Genomic DNA, 17,716 nt, shown 5'->3' on the forward strand with positions numbered 1-17,716 from the left:
ATTTGTTGTTGTATCCTGTCCTATCGATATATGTTATATAAGATTTATCTTATTACAAATTATGAAATTATTAATTAATAGCTCAGTGAAAGCCTACTGATAATGATTATGGACATACACACTCCATACTGTAGATGTCTCCAGAACACACTAAACTTTTTACAACAGCTCCATAGAAGTACCATAGAAGAAAATAACCAGGAAGTGATAGAATTTAGCTTTAGCATGAAGAATTAGCACAGCTTTCCTGGGAGAAGTTGATGGAGCTGCCTGCAACAAACAGGTATGATTACCATTCTTATAGTCAGAGGTGTGAGAAGTACTCAGATCTTGTTCTTAAGTAAAAGTAGAAGTACTCTTGTGTAGGAATACTCTGTTACAAGTAATAGTCTTGCAATCAAAATGTTACTCAAATAAAAGTACAAAAGTATTAGCATCAAAATATACTTAAAGTACCAACAGTAAAAGTACTCATTCATTATGCAGATTGGTCCATTTCAGAATAATATATATGATGTGTTTTATAAGGACGATCATTAAAGTGTTATCATAGCTGGTAAAGGTGCAGCTAGTTTGAATGACTTTGTATACTGCAGGGTAGCTTGTGAATTTACTCCACCAACTAAAGTCTGATTTCAGAGTTATATGTATATCACACATTCTTATCATTATCAAAATCTGCATAGTAACTAAACGTATTAAATAAATGTAGTAGAGTTAAAGTACACAATTTACCTCTGAATTGTAGTGGGGCAGAAGTACAACGTACCACAAGATGGAAATACTCAAGTATCTCCATACTCTACTTAAGTAAATGTAATTAGTTACATCCCACCTCTGCTTATAGTTACATTACATTACATTTCATTTAGCTGACGCTTTTATCCAAAGCGACTTACAATTACCAATTACAGGGACATTCTCCCTGGAGTAACTGAGGGCTAAGTGCCTTGCTCAAGGGCACACTAGTGGTGGTGTTCCAGGCAGGATTTGAACTCACAACCTTCCGATCTTCAGCCCACCTCACTATCCATTAGACCACCACTACCCCGCAGTTACCCATAATTACGTGTTTTTCCCCTTTTCAACATAAACTAACTCCCAGCAGATGTGACTCGTGAGTGACTGTTGGATGTTGCTCTTGTGTTGCAGTAGAATGGAAAAGGTGATCAGCTGCTTCAGGAAGAGGCCAGACGCTGTGGCCCGACTCATCTGTTTCCCTTGGGCGGGTGGAGGCTCCATACACTACGCCCGCTGGGGGAACGTCCTCCACAGCTCCATAGAAGGTACCATGCTGCTGCACTTTGCCCTGCTTATCTCTACTGTTTGCACTATATTCACGACTAATCAGATGCTTGTTGATGTTGCCAGTGTAGTCTTTAATGTACAGTCAAATATAATTGGTTAAACAAAAGGTAACGTAAAAAAAGGGAGTGGGACTTGAACTTTAAAAGGATATCCTTGTACTTTGATAACACATTGTACTTTTTACTGAACAGTGCTTTGTACAAGACATACATTTTCTTTAATTATTATTAATATTATTGATATATATATATATTTATATATTTGTTTGTATTATTATTTTTTTTAACCTCAGAAAACACATTGAGGGAGAACACTCTTTTTTAATGGTGTCTTGGTATATACAACCAATAAAGACACAGCTAAAATGAAAAAGCAATATAAGAAGAATACATGGATATATTTGTAATAAAAAAGAAAAGAAAATTAGAAAGCAATGAAAGTTATCAGTAGGTTTAGCAAAAAAGCAATGCAATTGTCTCAGCAGTATTAATGAGACCAATCTAAGCATTTTTTATGTTTATTCCAAGTATACAGTATGGGGCCCAGTAACAAAAAGTACATATTCCTACATTTTTGCACCAGATAGGTTGGAGGGTTTTAAAAAAGCTTCATAAATAAATAAGAACAAATGCAGAACCCTCCAATGAAATGTTCCAACTATTTGTTTTATCACCCTCAGTGTTGTCTGTCAGACTTCCCGGCAGAGAGAGCCGATCCAGAGAGCCGTTCCATCAGAGCCTGCAGCAGGTTGTGGACGAGGTCGTTGCTGCGCTGGTACCGCTGCTGAAAGAGAAGCCCTTCGCTCTGTTTGGACACAGGTATGTCACCAATACAGGATTTATAAGTTATATCACAACTTGTTTTCTCTTAACATTGTCACTATCCTGATCTGTTTTCAGTTTTGGTGCCTTCACCAGTTTTGCTGTGGCAGAAGCTTTGAAGAGAGTGCATAACCTGGAACCTGTGCACATCTTCCTGTCTGGTGCCTCTGCACCTTACGTAAGTTAATACATTTAAATGTATTAATCCAGGATTATCCACTTAGTATCGCTAACTTTGTTAATATAAGGAGGCAAACCTTTGAAGACTAGACACCATGAAGTCATTAATGACAGGTGAGTAAAACGTACAGGATATTTACGGCACAAACCATCTGGCTCCTTTTATATTTATGTAAACTCTTAGGATTATATATATATATATATATATATATATATATATTAGAAGATACCTGTTTGGTGTTGCTGATGAACCATTCATATGTTGTCTTTAAGTCAGAGACGCGTATCAAAGCCCCAAAGAGAAGCAACCTATCAGATGAGGATTTCCTGCAGTGGATGATTTCGATTGGAGGAACTCCTCCTGAGCTGCTGGCCAACCCGGAGGTTCTGAAGCTCTTCCTCCCTGCGCTGAAGGCCGACCTGCACGTTGTGGAGAACTACAGGTGGGGCACATCTTTATTACTGATCTCTTCTCAACCATTCATTTTGAGGCGAGAGATTAAAGGCAAAGCTCTTTTTTTCATGCTCTGAAATTCCTAGAGTTTGGGCTGACAGTTCTTTCAGTCTAGCATCCAAAATACATATGCAAGTCTCCGGACCTCATTTGCATAATTAAACATAATTTTCTGATATTTTAAAATACTAAGGGAGTCGTACCAAACAGGGGAAGTTTCATTGTCATGTTTTAGTTTAACACATTTTACACTATTCACCTGCATTGTCTGCTAAATGTATGAAATGTAGCATATCTTTAGGAGTTGTTGCACTCTGAGGCAGAAATCTCCAGTTTAGTAGCACTTACATAAAGTCAACTTTCTAGTTGTATTGCTATCCTATCTACGTTCTGTCGTTTTTACAGAGGCCTTTTAAAACAAAGGTTTTCTTTTATGGCTGTTGACGTTATTTCTCTGCGATAGTAACAACCCCCAACCCCCTTTGAATTCTAATATGTTAAGAAAATGTTAACAACAATTTTGGCTTCATCCAATGTTACATTTCTGTTTTCAAATGGAATGCAAATTAGAGGATAATTAATATAATGCCAGATCCAAACCTAATGCTCTTACTGGACGTCATCAATTGGGGAGGTTTAATCGAGATATAAGAAATACTTATCTGGAGATCAGATCCAGATGCAGAATGAATGTGTGTAATGTGTGTTGTTGCTATTTCTCCTGCAGGTACAACAAGCCAGAACATCCATTCCTCTCCTGCCCGCTCACCTGTTTTGATGGAAAGGACGACATTCCTCATGACTTACAAGGTCATTCCTCTCACGCAAGAAATGCTTTATCACACACTCAATATATATACGATATACTATACCATATTATATAAAGGAAGCAAGTACATTTCTGGATGCTCAGGGTCAGAAGAAATGGAACATTTGGTTTCAGGAATGCATTCTAGCTATAAAATGTAGCAGATTTTTGAGGTTTTCTGCATCGGAATATTGAAATATTACTGATTCATGTACAGAATAAGAGTCTTAAAATCACACACAAACCTATGTTATGTTCTACTTGACAAGCTTCTGTATGACGAGCATACATTTGGGATGTGATATTTTGTGTTCTTTGTTATTTACCTTCTATTATGCCTACTCTTTATGTTTTGTTATTGTGCCTTTTAATCTGAACAGCTTCTGAAGATGCAAATTGAAGCTAGAATCTGATATGGACACTTTTATGGTTTATAACTATGCACTATCCCTTTTGAATAGAATAAATACACTTCATCTTCATTAACAATAGCCTGCAGTGACACTAAAGCTAATATTGTTTGCATGCATATTAGACAATAAGCAAACATGTCATGCTGTAAGTGCAGTGCTGTATGTGCTGATTGTAAATGTACTTGTTTCCAGGTTCATTATGTCATTAATTATAGTTATGAATTTTATCTACAGCGTGGAAAAGCATCACTTCAGGAGATTTCACCATCAGGATGCTGGATGGATCCCATTTCTACCTGAAGGATTCTGGGAATGAAAAGATCATTTTAGACTACGTCACAAAGCAGGTGGAAACATCAGAAATGGACTATTTATAATGAAATCTGTGTAAATCTTTTTTTTATTAAATAATTGTATAAAAAAATATTTCTGGATACATATGAGAAGTGTAATATTGTGTGGTAAATGAATTTGACTGAATGTTTGGTAAATATTAAAGGGTGATTCATTAAAACGTAATTGTTGATCCATAAGTGTTTTACTAATATTGTTAATGTATGGGTAAGAGTCGCGTGTTTTTTTAAAAAATAACCTTAATTTCACGTATTAGGTATTTATATGATGTGTTAATTCTAGTTATCTGTTGGATTTAAATATGCCAGATTTAGCTCAAAAAGCTTTTTTTATCAGCAGTTATAATACAAACAAGAGAAGAGCCGCCCATGTTTTACTTTTTTATTGATAAATGAATTAATCAATGATTATTGATTTATCAAATCAGCTGTGGATACATTTTTGACAAATTATTTCACATATACACAATGTTACTGACTATACAAATATTTTATTTTAATTTGTTCAATCTATAGTTAAAATGCATTCAATTCAAAGTAGTCAGTAAAAGTGTTCTGTGCTGGAGGAATATATAATATACAGTATTTGTCAGTTTGCTTAGGCACAGATGTGTGAATAAATATAATATGTCTTTATCATACATGTGACATTTTTACAATGGTGTTATTCAAGTTTAATATTCAACCTCAGGCACTGTTCCGTATGGAAGCCCTAAACGGCCATCTTCAAACATTTTATAAACCATGTTTTCCTGTAATAACAAATTCAATAAATTGTATTCCCAAGTTTGAAAATTATTTATGTTCATTTTCCCCAAAAACAAATGTTTTCCCCAGATAACGAGATATGTTGTGTAGTATTAAACGTATTTCTTTCGTTCTCGAGAAAGTTATTGTTATCTCGATATCTTTAGCAAATCATCCTATTATTTTGATAAAACAATTTTTTTATTTCCAGATAATGACATAAATAACTTGTGAGAGAACAATGAAATTAATTCATGATTGTAGAAAAAACGAAGGAAATACAATTTTTGAACCATGGCCGTTTAGGACTTCCGTAGGTCTGAGACAAATAGGAAAGAGCACTACATTTTAAATTATAGAGCTGGAATTTCCTTCATTTCCCTCTAATTAAATGATCACTTTATAAACACACAATTTATAAATATCTATATTCTTAAAAAAAGGTTTCTACATCACATTCACGGATAAGATACTCCATGGGACTGATTTACGAAGTGCTGGTGAATAACCACAGTGCATAGAGGGTCTGTGCTTTACAGGCAGTTTCCCTTTGCTCGGTGGACGGTGAAGTTAGAGCAACAGGAGGAGCTGAGGGGGAGGGGGGGTGGGGGGCACAAAGGTTGTGGGACTGTGAATGTTTCGTATAAACACTCAGGAGTGAGATTAAGCAACTGGCCGGAAAAGAAAACATTCCCAAGTCAATATTTTGAGAGTAGACGGTGCAAAGTCTGAGGTCAGGTTCTGAGTCTCCTGGAGGCTGCTACATGGAGCCATCATAATGGTATGGTGGTGGGGCGGGCGTGGCTGGGGGTGGAGGCGTGAGAGGAACGTCGGCCTGCAGGAAGGAGTCGTCTGAGCGGGTGCTGATGCGCGGAGGGGCCAGGCGGCGCAGGTCGCTGGGCCCCCGCGGCAGCCGGACCTGGGCCCGCTGCGAGGGGGCCACCCTGCTGCTGTCCAGCTCCAACTCCGACAGCCAGGGGTGGGTCTGCACCGGGGCCAGGGGGTCCAGGTCCGGCATGAAGGCCGGGTTCTCTATTCCAGCTGCACCAGAGGGAGACACTGATTAGTGCTGACAGGGTTTGGGGGAGATATACATTGGTGGAGAGAACATTTGCTCAACTGCTCTACTTTACTTGAGTATTTCATATTTTATTTTGTAAAACCTCTTGATACCTTGTATTAATTAGAAAGTATTTAAAAGATTAAAACAGTGCTTGCCAACCTTTTTGGCTTATGTGCAACTGTCTAGTTCGGCCCCTATCCTATTTAAAAGGAGTTAATGGTACTTTTACCAAAGAGGGATTTCCCTGAACAGTTTGAAGCCCACAAGAGGTCAAAACAAAAATTGCAACGCTTATAAGAAAACGTTTTTTTTAAACATTCATGCAGTGTAACTTTATTAATTCCTTCTTATCCAACTATTTACAACTCTAAAATACCTAACTGTACAAGTATTTTAAACTAATCCAAACGTAGGCATCTACAACAGTAAAATATTTCCAGACTTGGAGATGCATTCAAATTCTATTATTGTCGTATATATTCAAATGGGGGTATTTTCACTTGAAAAACAATACTCTGAGTATTTTTTGCTCATAATACTTAAATACTCATATATATGCAGTATATATACGAATTTGACTGAATTTATTTGACATGTAATAGCTTATTTATAAAAAGTTGTATTGGTACTCTTAGGCGCCGTTTACACGAGGAGAAAACTGCTTGTATCTGCATAGTTTCGCGTGCGTATAGCCCTATTATTTACACGAGGCCGATAGAAACTGACCCCACAAACGATAACGGGTCCCAAGGTGGATAGATTTGCAAACGAAACACTCTGGGGGGTCAACCGAGTCCGTGTAATCACCTCTATACGAATATTTCCTGAAAAAATAGCGATAGCCCCACCTCTCCCCACCTCTCCTGCTCACTGCTGTAGCAACTATCAAAAATAGCTGTGTTAATTAAACGCACAAGGGGTTCTTGAATGAAATAATATTATAAAAGGCAAACCAGAATTGTTAACGCCCAATATACTCCTTAAACAAAATAAACAGAGTCAGATTTCATGCATTGATCCATTATATTGACAAAGGTGCGATCTCACCCGGTGTTTGTAGAGAATATCTCTCTTTCTGAGCGCGTCCTCTCCACGGAGACGTGCTTCTTGGTCGGTCGATGCAATATCCACAGATTCGGTTTCTTTCAGTTAACTTCCCCGTTGCATTTATCCATATGCTGAGGAAATGACTATATCCCGCTGAATACCAGCAATCGCCACACACACTGACTTCCTCCTGTCAGTAGCTACTGCTAGTGCTACTGCTACTGACCATGCTACAGATATTAGTGCAAAATCTACAGCTCCTCTACCACAACCATCAGCAACAAGTGGACATGGAGAATTACATGAACTACATGTTGCTAAATACACCGCGGGGCTTAAACAGAAGGGTAGCCATGGCAACATTGCGGCGGGGCTGCTCTTCTTCGCGGCTTTTGGTGTATTTTGGCGGAAGTTACAGCGCCACTTACAGTCCCGGCATATGTACTACAGCGTTTCCAGCGGCCTCGTTTGAACAGACACGTTAAATGAAACGAATGCATGTGAACGGAATACTTTTTTGAATACGCATACTGTGCATAAACGCAAACGGTCCCGTGTGAGCGGGGCCTTAGTAGTTCTTCCATCACAGGATAAGTGGAATAGATAATGGGTTTATTTACCTCCTGCCCTGTAGGTGACCCTCATTGGGAATGAATGGCCTGAAGCTTCGTAGCCAGAGGCGTTGTCTCCCTCTGAGAACTCAAAATCTAGAAAGAACATTAAAAATAGTTTTTCAAAAAGAAGGTTTTCATAAACACTTGGGCTTTGGCTTCAGGGCGTATAACAAGTTCCTTTAAAATGAAAACAGAAACAAACCTTCATCACCAGAATAGTTGGTTTTACTTTTGTCCCTTGATTTTCCATTTGGCATCTGCAGGAGGTAGAACAATCAGTTTATCTTTAAATAACAACTTGAAAATAAGTTACAAAATGTGAAACGTACATCAATAAAACGCACATTTGTACTGTTAGGGCTGGGTGTATTTGCATTTAGTGTACATTTTTGGAATACTTTGATAAATATAATCATGTTGTCCTGTTTTATTAATAACGGCAACAATACCTAGCCCTTTTGGTAATTGCCTAAAATCCCATGTATGTAATGAAATGACCTTCTGCTGCTGGTCTTTCTTTGGGTGCTTGGATATCGCCTTTGGTGGAGCGACGCCCATCTTCGTGGACTTAAAGGACTCCAAACGGCTCCTCATGGTCCTCTGGAAGATCTCCTGCACCTCATTCTCATCTTTGTTGGTGTCAAAGTGACTCCGGCTGTATCTGTGGCGGTGCTGCACGCCAGAAATTGAGAGTGAATATGAGAAATAAAAAAACAAGTTCAGTTTACTTGACAATTTGATCATTCTCACTTTAAAAAATAACTGATCATGACAAATTCAGGCAGGGTTTGTAGGAAAGTGGGTTATTATATGGCAAGTGGCATGAAGCCATTATGTTGCATTATGGGAAATTAAGGCTACCCCATTTCTGGTGCTAGCAGTGACTTAAAATCTGGATATCTTGCCCTCTGAAGCATTCATTTTGACCAATCTTCCTTTAAACACAAAATATGTACTCTTGTGAGTCATAGAGCAATATGGAAGTGCAATACTTTATTGCTGTAGTATCCTTTTATTGTTGTGAATGCAGTGTGTATAGTAATGAGACTGAGTATGTCTACCTGCTTCCTGCCCTTGTACAGGTGCTGCTGCAGCAGGTGGTGAGTGTTGATGTCCTCTGACTCCCTCATACCGTTCATGGTCTGCTCGTGCATTTCCAGGCTTATCGATGGCACAGTGTCTCTTCTACAGCAGGAATAAAATATGTCAGTTGTTATCACACAAAAGTACAGCACTCATTTATGGTTCTCATCAAATCTGGTGGAGATTTGGATCTGCATGGTCTGTGCAAGATAATTCCTACGTGTATGGTTTGTTTCCAAGGGTGAGAAAAGATGATGTGACTGCTTTTAGTCACCAGGGAGCAGTGTCTAAGCAGATATCATGTAAGGATATATTCACTCCAAATCTTTTAATGCTAGTTTTCAACTTATAAATAATCTATATTTATTGAAACTGAATAAAACTAATGAAAGGAATTCAAGAGTTTTGTAATTAGGTTATTTCTGGTTGAACTTGTTGGTGTATTTATAGACTGCCTTCTCATGTGATTAATGTGTGAATCAGGCTAATTATTTGCTCACCTCATAGAAGACATTGCACCGTGATCGTCTGACGTGTCCGCTGTGATGTCAGGCATGACATCTGAGAAGTCGTCACCAAACTTCTTCTTGAAGTCGATGATGGCAGTTTCATTGCGGATAAACTCCAGAGAGCCTCGACGTTCACCCTGCAACATCGAGAGGAGAGAACTTAGATCAGCACTAGAGCTTACGTCTGTTTTCTTTGACCCTTGTGCCTTACTACGGACATTTCTGGCTTTTTCATTTTGAATTTTCCAATCATTACGGCTGTGTTAATGCATATGGCATACAGTACATTTTTGCAATGTTGTAGGTTATTTTTTCCCAAATCCTGGGAAGTTCAACCTCAGCTCCTATTAAAAGTCTGTCAATGATGAACTGAAGACAAATACAGACACTCTCAGCCGCGGCGCCAGGATTTCAATTGCGGGTGGGCCAATGTAATTTCGGCTGGGCCTGTTCAAATGTTTTCTCGCGATTTTTGTTAATAATCTAATAAAAATAGGACATTCGTGTTTACTGAGAGCATAGTCGATGTGTTTCCAGTCCCTGTACTGGCCCGGCCTCTCTCTCTAAAATGCAGGCACATTTTACAAAACACACTGTCCTTGCTAATGCTATACTCCAAGAATGTGTACTTGTCATACCAGTGGGCAGCGAAGCTCCTTTTCTTTTGTCCGAAAAGTGTCTGAGGGTACTTTATGAGCTTTGGCTGTGTAGCCGCCGGGTCATCTATGGCTGAGAGGTCCGGCACTGGGATGCTATTTTCTGTTTTCCTGCAACGGGTGCTACGTCCCGCAGAGGGACTGAGCTCAGTGGGGGCACAACATTAAACACACTCTCGTCTCTCTGAGGCGGCACCTGCTGTGAGGATGATGAGTGTGGTGGTTCCGGCGGCAACGACTCTGTTCTTGCTCTTTAAAAAAAACCTGAACATCGATTGGTGTGACATCGTTAGTGAGCGCGGTATATGTTTTGTGTCTGTCCAGTCCACTGTCCTCCTTCGTCTGCGCGCGGCCGCGAGACGTTCTACAATGTGTTTGCTCCCGCGCTTCGACTATGAGTTCGGCCTGATTACGTTCATTAATGTTGCTTTTTGATTTAACACATTAAGTGAAAATTTAAAATATTTTAAAATATAATGGTATAGCTGTTGTTTGACATTTTGTCCTCCAGAGCAACTTTTAAAAAATGGAGTCGCATGGGTTAATGTCCACCTGGACAAATTACACTTGAATCGGCTTGAGACTGAATTTGCTCCTCACCTCCGCCACGTAGCTCATAGCATCCTTGAGGTTCAGCTTATGGAAGACGTTGAAGACGTAGTCGCGGCTCTTCCTCGCCGACGGCTTCATCAAAATCCTCGACATCCACTTTTCCTCAAATTGATTCCACCTTCAGAGAGAAAGAGGAGATGATTAAAGCTTCACGTAAACAGTTCATCTAATTTATTAATGTCATATTTTCAGATGTCTTTACATACTTGTCCCTCATGTAGTTATGTCCTATTTGTCCAGAGATATCTTCTATTGCTACAAGCATGTGATCGAACACCTGCACAACAGGAGCAGAGATTCTTTAACAGCTGGAGTGCAGCCATGTAACTTATTATTCTCGTTGCTTTTTAACTTTCAGCTCTACCTTGTTTTGGAGCTTTTCCACGAGTGTGATGTCAGTCACTGCAGCCCTCTTTACTTTAAGCCAGTTGACCAGAGGCTTCATTGTTATTCCCTGCAACAGAAAGAGAGATTTCCAAATGAAGCTGTGTTTGTGGAGGAAAGCTACAAAAACACTTTATTTATTTAGCCTTTACTAAATCAGGTGTCCCTTTGAGATCGTATATATAACTTAAAAGGGACACCAGGCAAAAAATTGAAACAACATCAAGTTTCAACAATTAACACAAAAATACATAGATTAAAGTTTTATTTAAAATGATCAAAAACAAATTTGCACATAGATCTGCTGGACTGAAAATATGTCACCCAAACTTCTTCAGAGTTACTACGTTTTGAAGTTAAAGATCAGTTTTACATGCAGGAGGTACGGTGGCCTACAAGTGCAAACACGATACAACGGCCAAAAAACCTTCCATTAGGAGAAACTTGCTGCTCCTTTAAAAACTATGCAAATAAAAAACACGAATGCGTCAAAACATATACAAATGAAGAAACATCTTCACCAAATGGATAACACATGCGAGCGCAGCATTTAGAAAACATTCATTAACTTGATGAAACATGCACATCATTTACTAAAAGTGCTGCACAAACAAAGTGATGCATAGCAAGGATTCAGGAATTATAAAGTTGGCCACCTGTTACTGTTGCAGAGTTTGTCTGTTTTCTTTAATTTGTAAGTGTTTTGTCAGTATATTTTAAATGAATAGGTTAGCTAAGTTAGCTAGCTTACAGCAGATCTGCAATAATATCGAAAGAATCATGTGATCACATTGTTAAAATAAACCAATAAAACGTACATTTTAAGTTTGAGTGATAGGTTTTGTATGCAGTGCTTGTAGTAAACGCTGCGCATGTTTGGTCAAGTTGATGATTGTTTTCTAAATGCTGCATGTGTTCTCCCGTTGGTGAAGATGTTTCTTCATTTGCATGATTTTTGGCACATTTGTGTTTTTATATTTGCATCGTTCTTGCAGCCGTTTGTCCTAATGAAAATGATTTGGGCCGTTGTAGCGCGTTTGCACTTGTCGGCCACCATATACCGTAAGTATGTTGAGAAAATCTATCAGTTCTGACTTAGGGAACAACGAAACACAAACAGTACTGCAAATTGAAATTGTAGTGCCCATTATTACATTTTAAAAGATAGAGAGAAGTAGAACACTAGGTGCCAATACATTTTTTTAGCTTGGTGACAACATTCAAATAGTTACCTGAAGAATTACAGTGAAGTACACAACGATTAGAGAAGTGCAGACCATCAGATTCTTCTCCTTTATCTTGTTCTCATCTAGCATCGTAGCCAGGCCGTATGCGACAGCGCCTCGCAGGCCACCGTAGCTCATGATCAGCTGATCTATGAACTCCACGCGGACCAGTCGGTACCTGTTCAGGATCCAGGTGAGGAAAAAGACCCCTGCAGCACACACACATACAGACTGGTTGTGACCTCTGATATAAGATATCGTACTGTTTGCTGACAGCAAAAGATACAAATCTCACCGATGAATCTGTAAATGAAGATGAAGAAGAGCGTGAGCAGGATGAAGCCCGTGTTCCACACCCAGATTGTCTTATCAATGGCCGAGATGCCGAGGAATACAAAGATGATGGTTTCTGATCCGTTGGCTAACACCTTCATCACATATCTGACTGTGGTGACGGACCGCTCGTCCATGTTCGTATTGATGTACTTCTGACAGCACATGCCACAGAAGACGATCCTACAGAACAAAAACACAGGAATACATTTATTATAAATAAACAGTTTTATGGATAAATGTCTCCTTCCATAAATCAGGGTTCCTAAAAGTTCTTATGGACCCAATTTCCTCAAATTCGATTACCCAGCATCATTTCTATAATTTCACCAAAAAATACCTAGGCCTATGTCTATTTTCAAAAAGGTTCAATGCCTTGATTTTTCCCTTTTTAATTCACAAATATAAGGGCTTTCAGGACCTGTGGGAACCATGATTCATTCGCACTAAGGGTTTAATAACATGGACACAAAAGTAATAAAACAATTTAGATGTTTTTAGCGAAGTACTGACGAAAGGATGGCCGACAGGGACAGCATCTCCGCGGTCAGGTAGGAGAGGTATCCCAACACGAAGACGAAGCCCGGCTCGATGATCTGGATGTTTTTGGTGCCTCTGGTCAGAAAAGAGATCAGCAGGCCGAACACAAAGCCAACGAGAGAACCTCCAAACGCCACCACGAAGAAGGAAACTGCAGTGAGAGAGAGGTGTAAAAAGTTATGTTCAGCAAACGTGTCTTCATGCCATGGTTCCAAGGAAGGAAAGTTAGATTTAAAACGTGTTAAGACTTATTTAATGCCACTCAAAATTACATTTAAGACCAACTTCACGATAACCAATATTGAAAAAAACAACATCAATACGGTTGGGAAACGTTTGCCCAAATGTTTAATATAACATACAGATGTAGCACCTAATTTCGGACGTCCCTACCGCAGTGGGGCCGTGATCGGCACAGAGTCGATCCTCGCTGAAAGGAAAACCCCCCGCATGACTTGATACACCCCCTTGATAAATTATAATGAAACCAGCTGCAATGGATCATGGATCCACCGCAGTGATTAAAAAGCTGCCTGGAACTCATGTGAAATAAACAGCTGATACATCTACAGGTATCTGATATAGCGGATCTTTGTTAAGATCCATATGTGTTGAATTATGAAATGTAATATATGAATTCTGTTTATTTAGTACTCTTATACTAATCACTTCCTGTATTCCCGTGATAAAAGGGACATGCGCAATAAAACGTGTCACTTCCGATTGATGCACAGCTGATGGTGTACGTGTGTATTTATTCCTCTGTCACGTTAAACTATGTTCACGGTATTCCTGCCCTAAGATCATGGCATCGCTAACAGGTTATGGGCCCAGGAGGGACCATGGAAGCCGGTGGAACCGTTTGTGTTTCGACGGAGATGAGAAGAACTACGAGTTATGGGAGACAAAGTTTTTGGGTTACCTGCGACTGCTAGGATTGAAGGCTGCCATCCTAGAGGAGCCAGGTGTAGAGGATGAGGCTGATGATGAGAAAAACGAAGAAGCCTATGCGGAATTGATCCAGGTACTGGACGATAAAAGCCTTTCACTGATCATGAGAGAAGCAGCGGACAACGGAAGAAAAGCGTTACAAATACTGAGGGACCACTACGCTGGGAAAGGGAAACCACGGGTGATCAGCCTCTACACTGAACTAACGTCGCTGCAGAAAGCCGCTAATGAGAGCGTCACTGACTATATTATTCGTGCCGAAACGGCAATTACAGCACTGAGAAATGCTGAAGAGACTCTTAGCGACGGGCTGCTGATAGCCATGATTTTAAAGGGACTGCCAATCTGTTTTAGGCCGTTTGCCATCCACATTACACAAGGGGATGAGAAGCTAACTTTTGGTGAGTTCAAAACAAAGTTGAGGAGCTATGAAAGCACAGAAAAATACAATGCCAACTTGAGTGAGGAATCTGATAATATTATGAAAGCGAGTGGCTGGGTGAAGTGGAGAGATGGCCCCAATATCACCTGCTACAACTGCGGTCAGAAAGGACACCGGGCTCGTGAGTGTCGAAGTGAGAGTAGCAGCAACAGCAAAGACCAGAGACAGTGGTGCAGTTTTTGCAAAAATTCCACACATATAGATGCAAACTGCAGACGCAAAGAGAGAGACAATGCTAAACAAGCAACTGACGTTGAGGACCACTCATTTGTTTTTAAAGTACGTGACAGTCCAGTAACCGGAGTTACACATAAAGGGCTGATGGTCGACACCGGAGCAACGTCACACATAATAACGAACATCGACAAGTTTAAAAGGTTCGATGAGACTTTTCAACCGAAAGACCACTTTGTTGAATTGGCTGACGGGACAAGAACAAGTGGTGTCGCTTTGAAGAAAGGAGAGGCGGAGGTCTGCCTGCAAGACACGGAGGGACGACGAGTGACAGCGATGCTGAAGGACGCGCTCTATATACCGTCCTATCCACAAGACATTTTCTCTGTTAAAGCAGCGACAGCCAACGGAGCATCAGTGAACTTTCGTCAGGGTTGTAACCAGCTGATTCACCAGAGAGGTAAAATATTTGACATCAAGGAATATGATAGACTTTATTTTTTAAACACTGTGGACTGTGAAGCTGAGGACGATGCATGTTTTGGATGTTATGACATTCAAACATGGCATGAAATACTTGGTCACTGTAACTATGATGATGTGTCACAACTGGAAAAAGTCACTGAGGGGATGAAAATTAAGGGTGGGATTGATAAATCTAACCTTAACTGTGAAGTGTGTACTCGAGGTAAATTTGCTCAGAGTAGGAACAGACAACCAGATGCAAGAGCTAAAGCAGCGCTCAATCTTGTGCACACTGATTTAGCAGGTCCCATTGAGCCAGAGGCTAAGGAGGGATTCAGATACACATTGGCTTTTACAGATGACTTTTCAGGGGCAGTATTTGTGTATTTCCTAAAAGCTAAAAGTGATACTTTCAAAGCCACAGAGAAATTCATTGCTGATGTCGCACCTTATGGTAAAATCAAATGTATAAGGTCTGATAACGGTACAGAATTCACCGGGACAAACTTTCAATCGCTCCTTAGACAACATGCAATACGACATGAAACTTCAGCACCTTACTCACCCCATCAAAATGGGACAGCTGAGAGAAACTGGAGAACACTTTTTGAAATGGCAAGATGCATGCTTCTTGAGAGCAATTTACCAAAGAAGCTATGGACATATGCCGTCATGACTGCAGCTGTAATACGTAACAGATGTTACAACAGACGTGTAGGACAGACACCTTATTATATGCTGACAGGACGTAAGCCGAACCTCTCGAAAATGAATATATTTGGATCTGTATGCTATGCATACAAGCAGGAAAAGAAAAAGTTAGACTCGAGGTGTGAGAAGGGTATTTTTGTAGGGTATGATAAAAACAGCCCAGCATACCTAGTCTACAACCCAGACACTGGTAGTGTTCGAAAACACAGGCAAGTGAAGTTTGTCACAAAAAGTATAGTCGAGCGACATACACAGACTGATTTTGAGGCAAGTGATGACGATTTTTATGAGAAAAGGTTTGTATCCACCAAGCCAGAAACCCAGGGGACTGACTCGTGTCCAAAAGAGACACAGGAGGCTCGAACTGAGACAGATGACACAAACACTCAGACAGGAAAGGGAGCAGAAGGTCAAAATAGAAGCTATCCCCAAAGAGAAAGGAGGAGACCTCAGTATTTAGAGGACTATGAATGTAAAGTACAGTGTGACGACCAGAAGTATGTAAATATTGACTATTGCTACAGAGTAATGTGTAATGTACCAAACACCTTTAAAGAGGCCATGAATTCAGCAGAGTCAAAACTCTGAACTGATGCTATGCAGGAGGAAATGAATTCTCTTAAGGAAAATGACACATTCACATTGACCACACTACCAGAGGGCAAAAATGCAGTGGGGGGTAGATGGGTCTATACCAGGGGTCGGCAACCTTTTTGATATGAAGTGCCATTCTAAAAAAAAAAATGTATCAGCGTGCCGACGATCGTGAATTATCAACGGGGGGGGGGGGGGAGAGGGTGTTGAAGAGCTCGACGAACACACTCGTGAAAAGTGATGTTTAAAACTCAGTTAATGGGGCTCATTCACTGGCGCTTCCACAAACAACAACCAACATAATTGTTACATTCAAATGAAGTAGCCTACATTATTCAAGTTTACATTAACTTTGGATAATAACACGGGGGAAATGAGGAAGCGCTCTCTTTTCCTCTCTCCCCCTCTCTCTCTCTCCTGACAGCCTGTCAGTATCTCATGCAGCTCACTGATCCAGTAATGAGTGACAGTGAAGAATAAATATATTTATAACTAGTTCCAAAGGTAGATCAAATAGCTAAGTGTGTTAGGTCTAACTCTTGTGTGTTCTGCTCCGCTCACCGGTCCGTCACAGCGGGTGGAGCTGCAGGATTTCTGCTTCACACACGTTGCATACCGCTATTTTATTGTCTTTTTCGGACACCTCAAAATACTGCCAGACTGGTGAAGCGATTTTGGCGAGCTTGTTTTGCCGCACACAGAGAAAAGTGTCATGTATGTTACGTCTCGCGATCGGCCTTTTTGAGTGGGGCTGCGTTGCGCTGCGTTGCGCTGCGTTGCGCTCTGGCGGCGGTCTCGTTCAGGATCCGAAAATAAAATAAATATTTTGTACACTTATTCCACTTATTCCTAGTGTGCCACTGGTTACGGTGCCGCGTGCCATTGGTGGCACGCGTGCCAGGGGTTGCCGACCCCTGGTCTATACAATCAAAGAAAACACAGAAAAGACTGAGATATATAAAGCCAGATATGTTGCAAAGGGATATAGTCAAGTGGCAGGAATAGACTATAAGGAGACATTTTCCCCGACTGCAAACATGACATCAGTACGAAGCTTGATGCAATTGGCAGCTCAACATGACTTACACCTACATCAGATGGATGTTAAAACTGCATATTTACACGCTCCAATTGATTGTGAGCTCTATGTACAGCAACCTGAAGGTTTTGAGGTCAAGTCAGACACAGATGAAAAGCTAGTCTGCAAGCTGAATAAATCACTGTATGG

At 40.2% G+C, this 17,716-nt stretch overlaps 2 protein-coding genes across 3 annotated transcripts in view; one reads left to right on the plus strand and one right to left on the minus strand.

Moving 5' to 3' along the window:
* Positions 1-198: 198 nt before the first annotated feature.
* On the plus strand, positions 199-5,132 carry olah (oleoyl-ACP hydrolase). Of its 2 annotated transcripts, none has more exons than XM_034124753.1 (7): positions 199-283; positions 1,153-1,286; positions 1,988-2,126; positions 2,208-2,307; positions 2,583-2,752; positions 3,491-3,573; positions 4,219-5,132. In XM_034124753.1, the coding sequence occupies exons 1-7, from the start codon at positions 261-263 to the stop codon at positions 4,359-4,361; spliced, it is 792 nt and encodes a 263-aa protein (XP_033980644.1). In that variant the 5' UTR covers positions 199-260; the 3' UTR covers positions 4,362-5,132. The 2 variants fall into 2 exon arrangements, with proteins under 2 accessions (XP_033980644.1, XP_033980645.1); XM_034124754.1 differs by having other exon boundaries at positions 213-283; positions 1,156-1,286.
* Positions 4,706-17,716, minus strand: part of LOC117477935 (sodium/hydrogen exchanger 3-like) — a 27,030-nt gene continuing 14,019 nt past the window's right edge. Inside the window, exons 5-16 of the mRNA XM_034124752.1 lie at positions 13,125-13,302; positions 12,574-12,794; positions 12,285-12,487; positions 11,033-11,122; positions 10,875-10,945; positions 10,657-10,786; positions 9,392-9,537; positions 8,870-8,993; positions 8,307-8,480; positions 8,011-8,065; positions 7,815-7,901; positions 4,706-6,125 (exon numbers count right to left, since the gene is read on the minus strand). Coding sequence (XP_033980643.1) covers positions 5,845-6,125; positions 7,815-7,901; positions 8,011-8,065; positions 8,307-8,480; positions 8,870-8,993; positions 9,392-9,537; positions 10,657-10,786; positions 10,875-10,945; positions 11,033-11,122; positions 12,285-12,487; positions 12,574-12,794; positions 13,125-13,302 — 1,760 coding nt within the window. The 3' untranslated portion in view covers positions 4,706-5,844. The remainder of the gene's footprint in view (positions 6,126-7,814; positions 7,902-8,010; positions 8,066-8,306; positions 8,481-8,869; positions 8,994-9,391; positions 9,538-10,656; positions 10,787-10,874; positions 10,946-11,032; positions 11,123-12,284; positions 12,488-12,573; positions 12,795-13,124; positions 13,303-17,716) is intronic.

Source organism: Trematomus bernacchii, unplaced genomic scaffold (genome assembly GCF_902827165.1).
Source record: "Trematomus bernacchii unplaced genomic scaffold, fTreBer1.1, whole genome shotgun sequence".
Lineage (NCBI taxonomy): Eukaryota > Metazoa > Chordata > Actinopteri > Perciformes > Nototheniidae > Trematomus > Trematomus bernacchii.

Coding starts and splice junctions, on each gene's coding strand:
- olah (XM_034124753.1), top strand. CDS start 261: ATGGAGCTGCCTGCAACAAACAG. Junction 1,287..1,987: donor CCTCCACAGCTCCATAGAAG/GTACCATGCTGC, acceptor TATCACCCTCAG/TGTTGTCTGTCAGACTTCCC. Junction 2,308..2,582: donor CTGGTGCCTCTGCACCTTAC/GTAAGTTAATAC, acceptor GTTGTCTTTAAG/TCAGAGACGCGTATCAAAGC.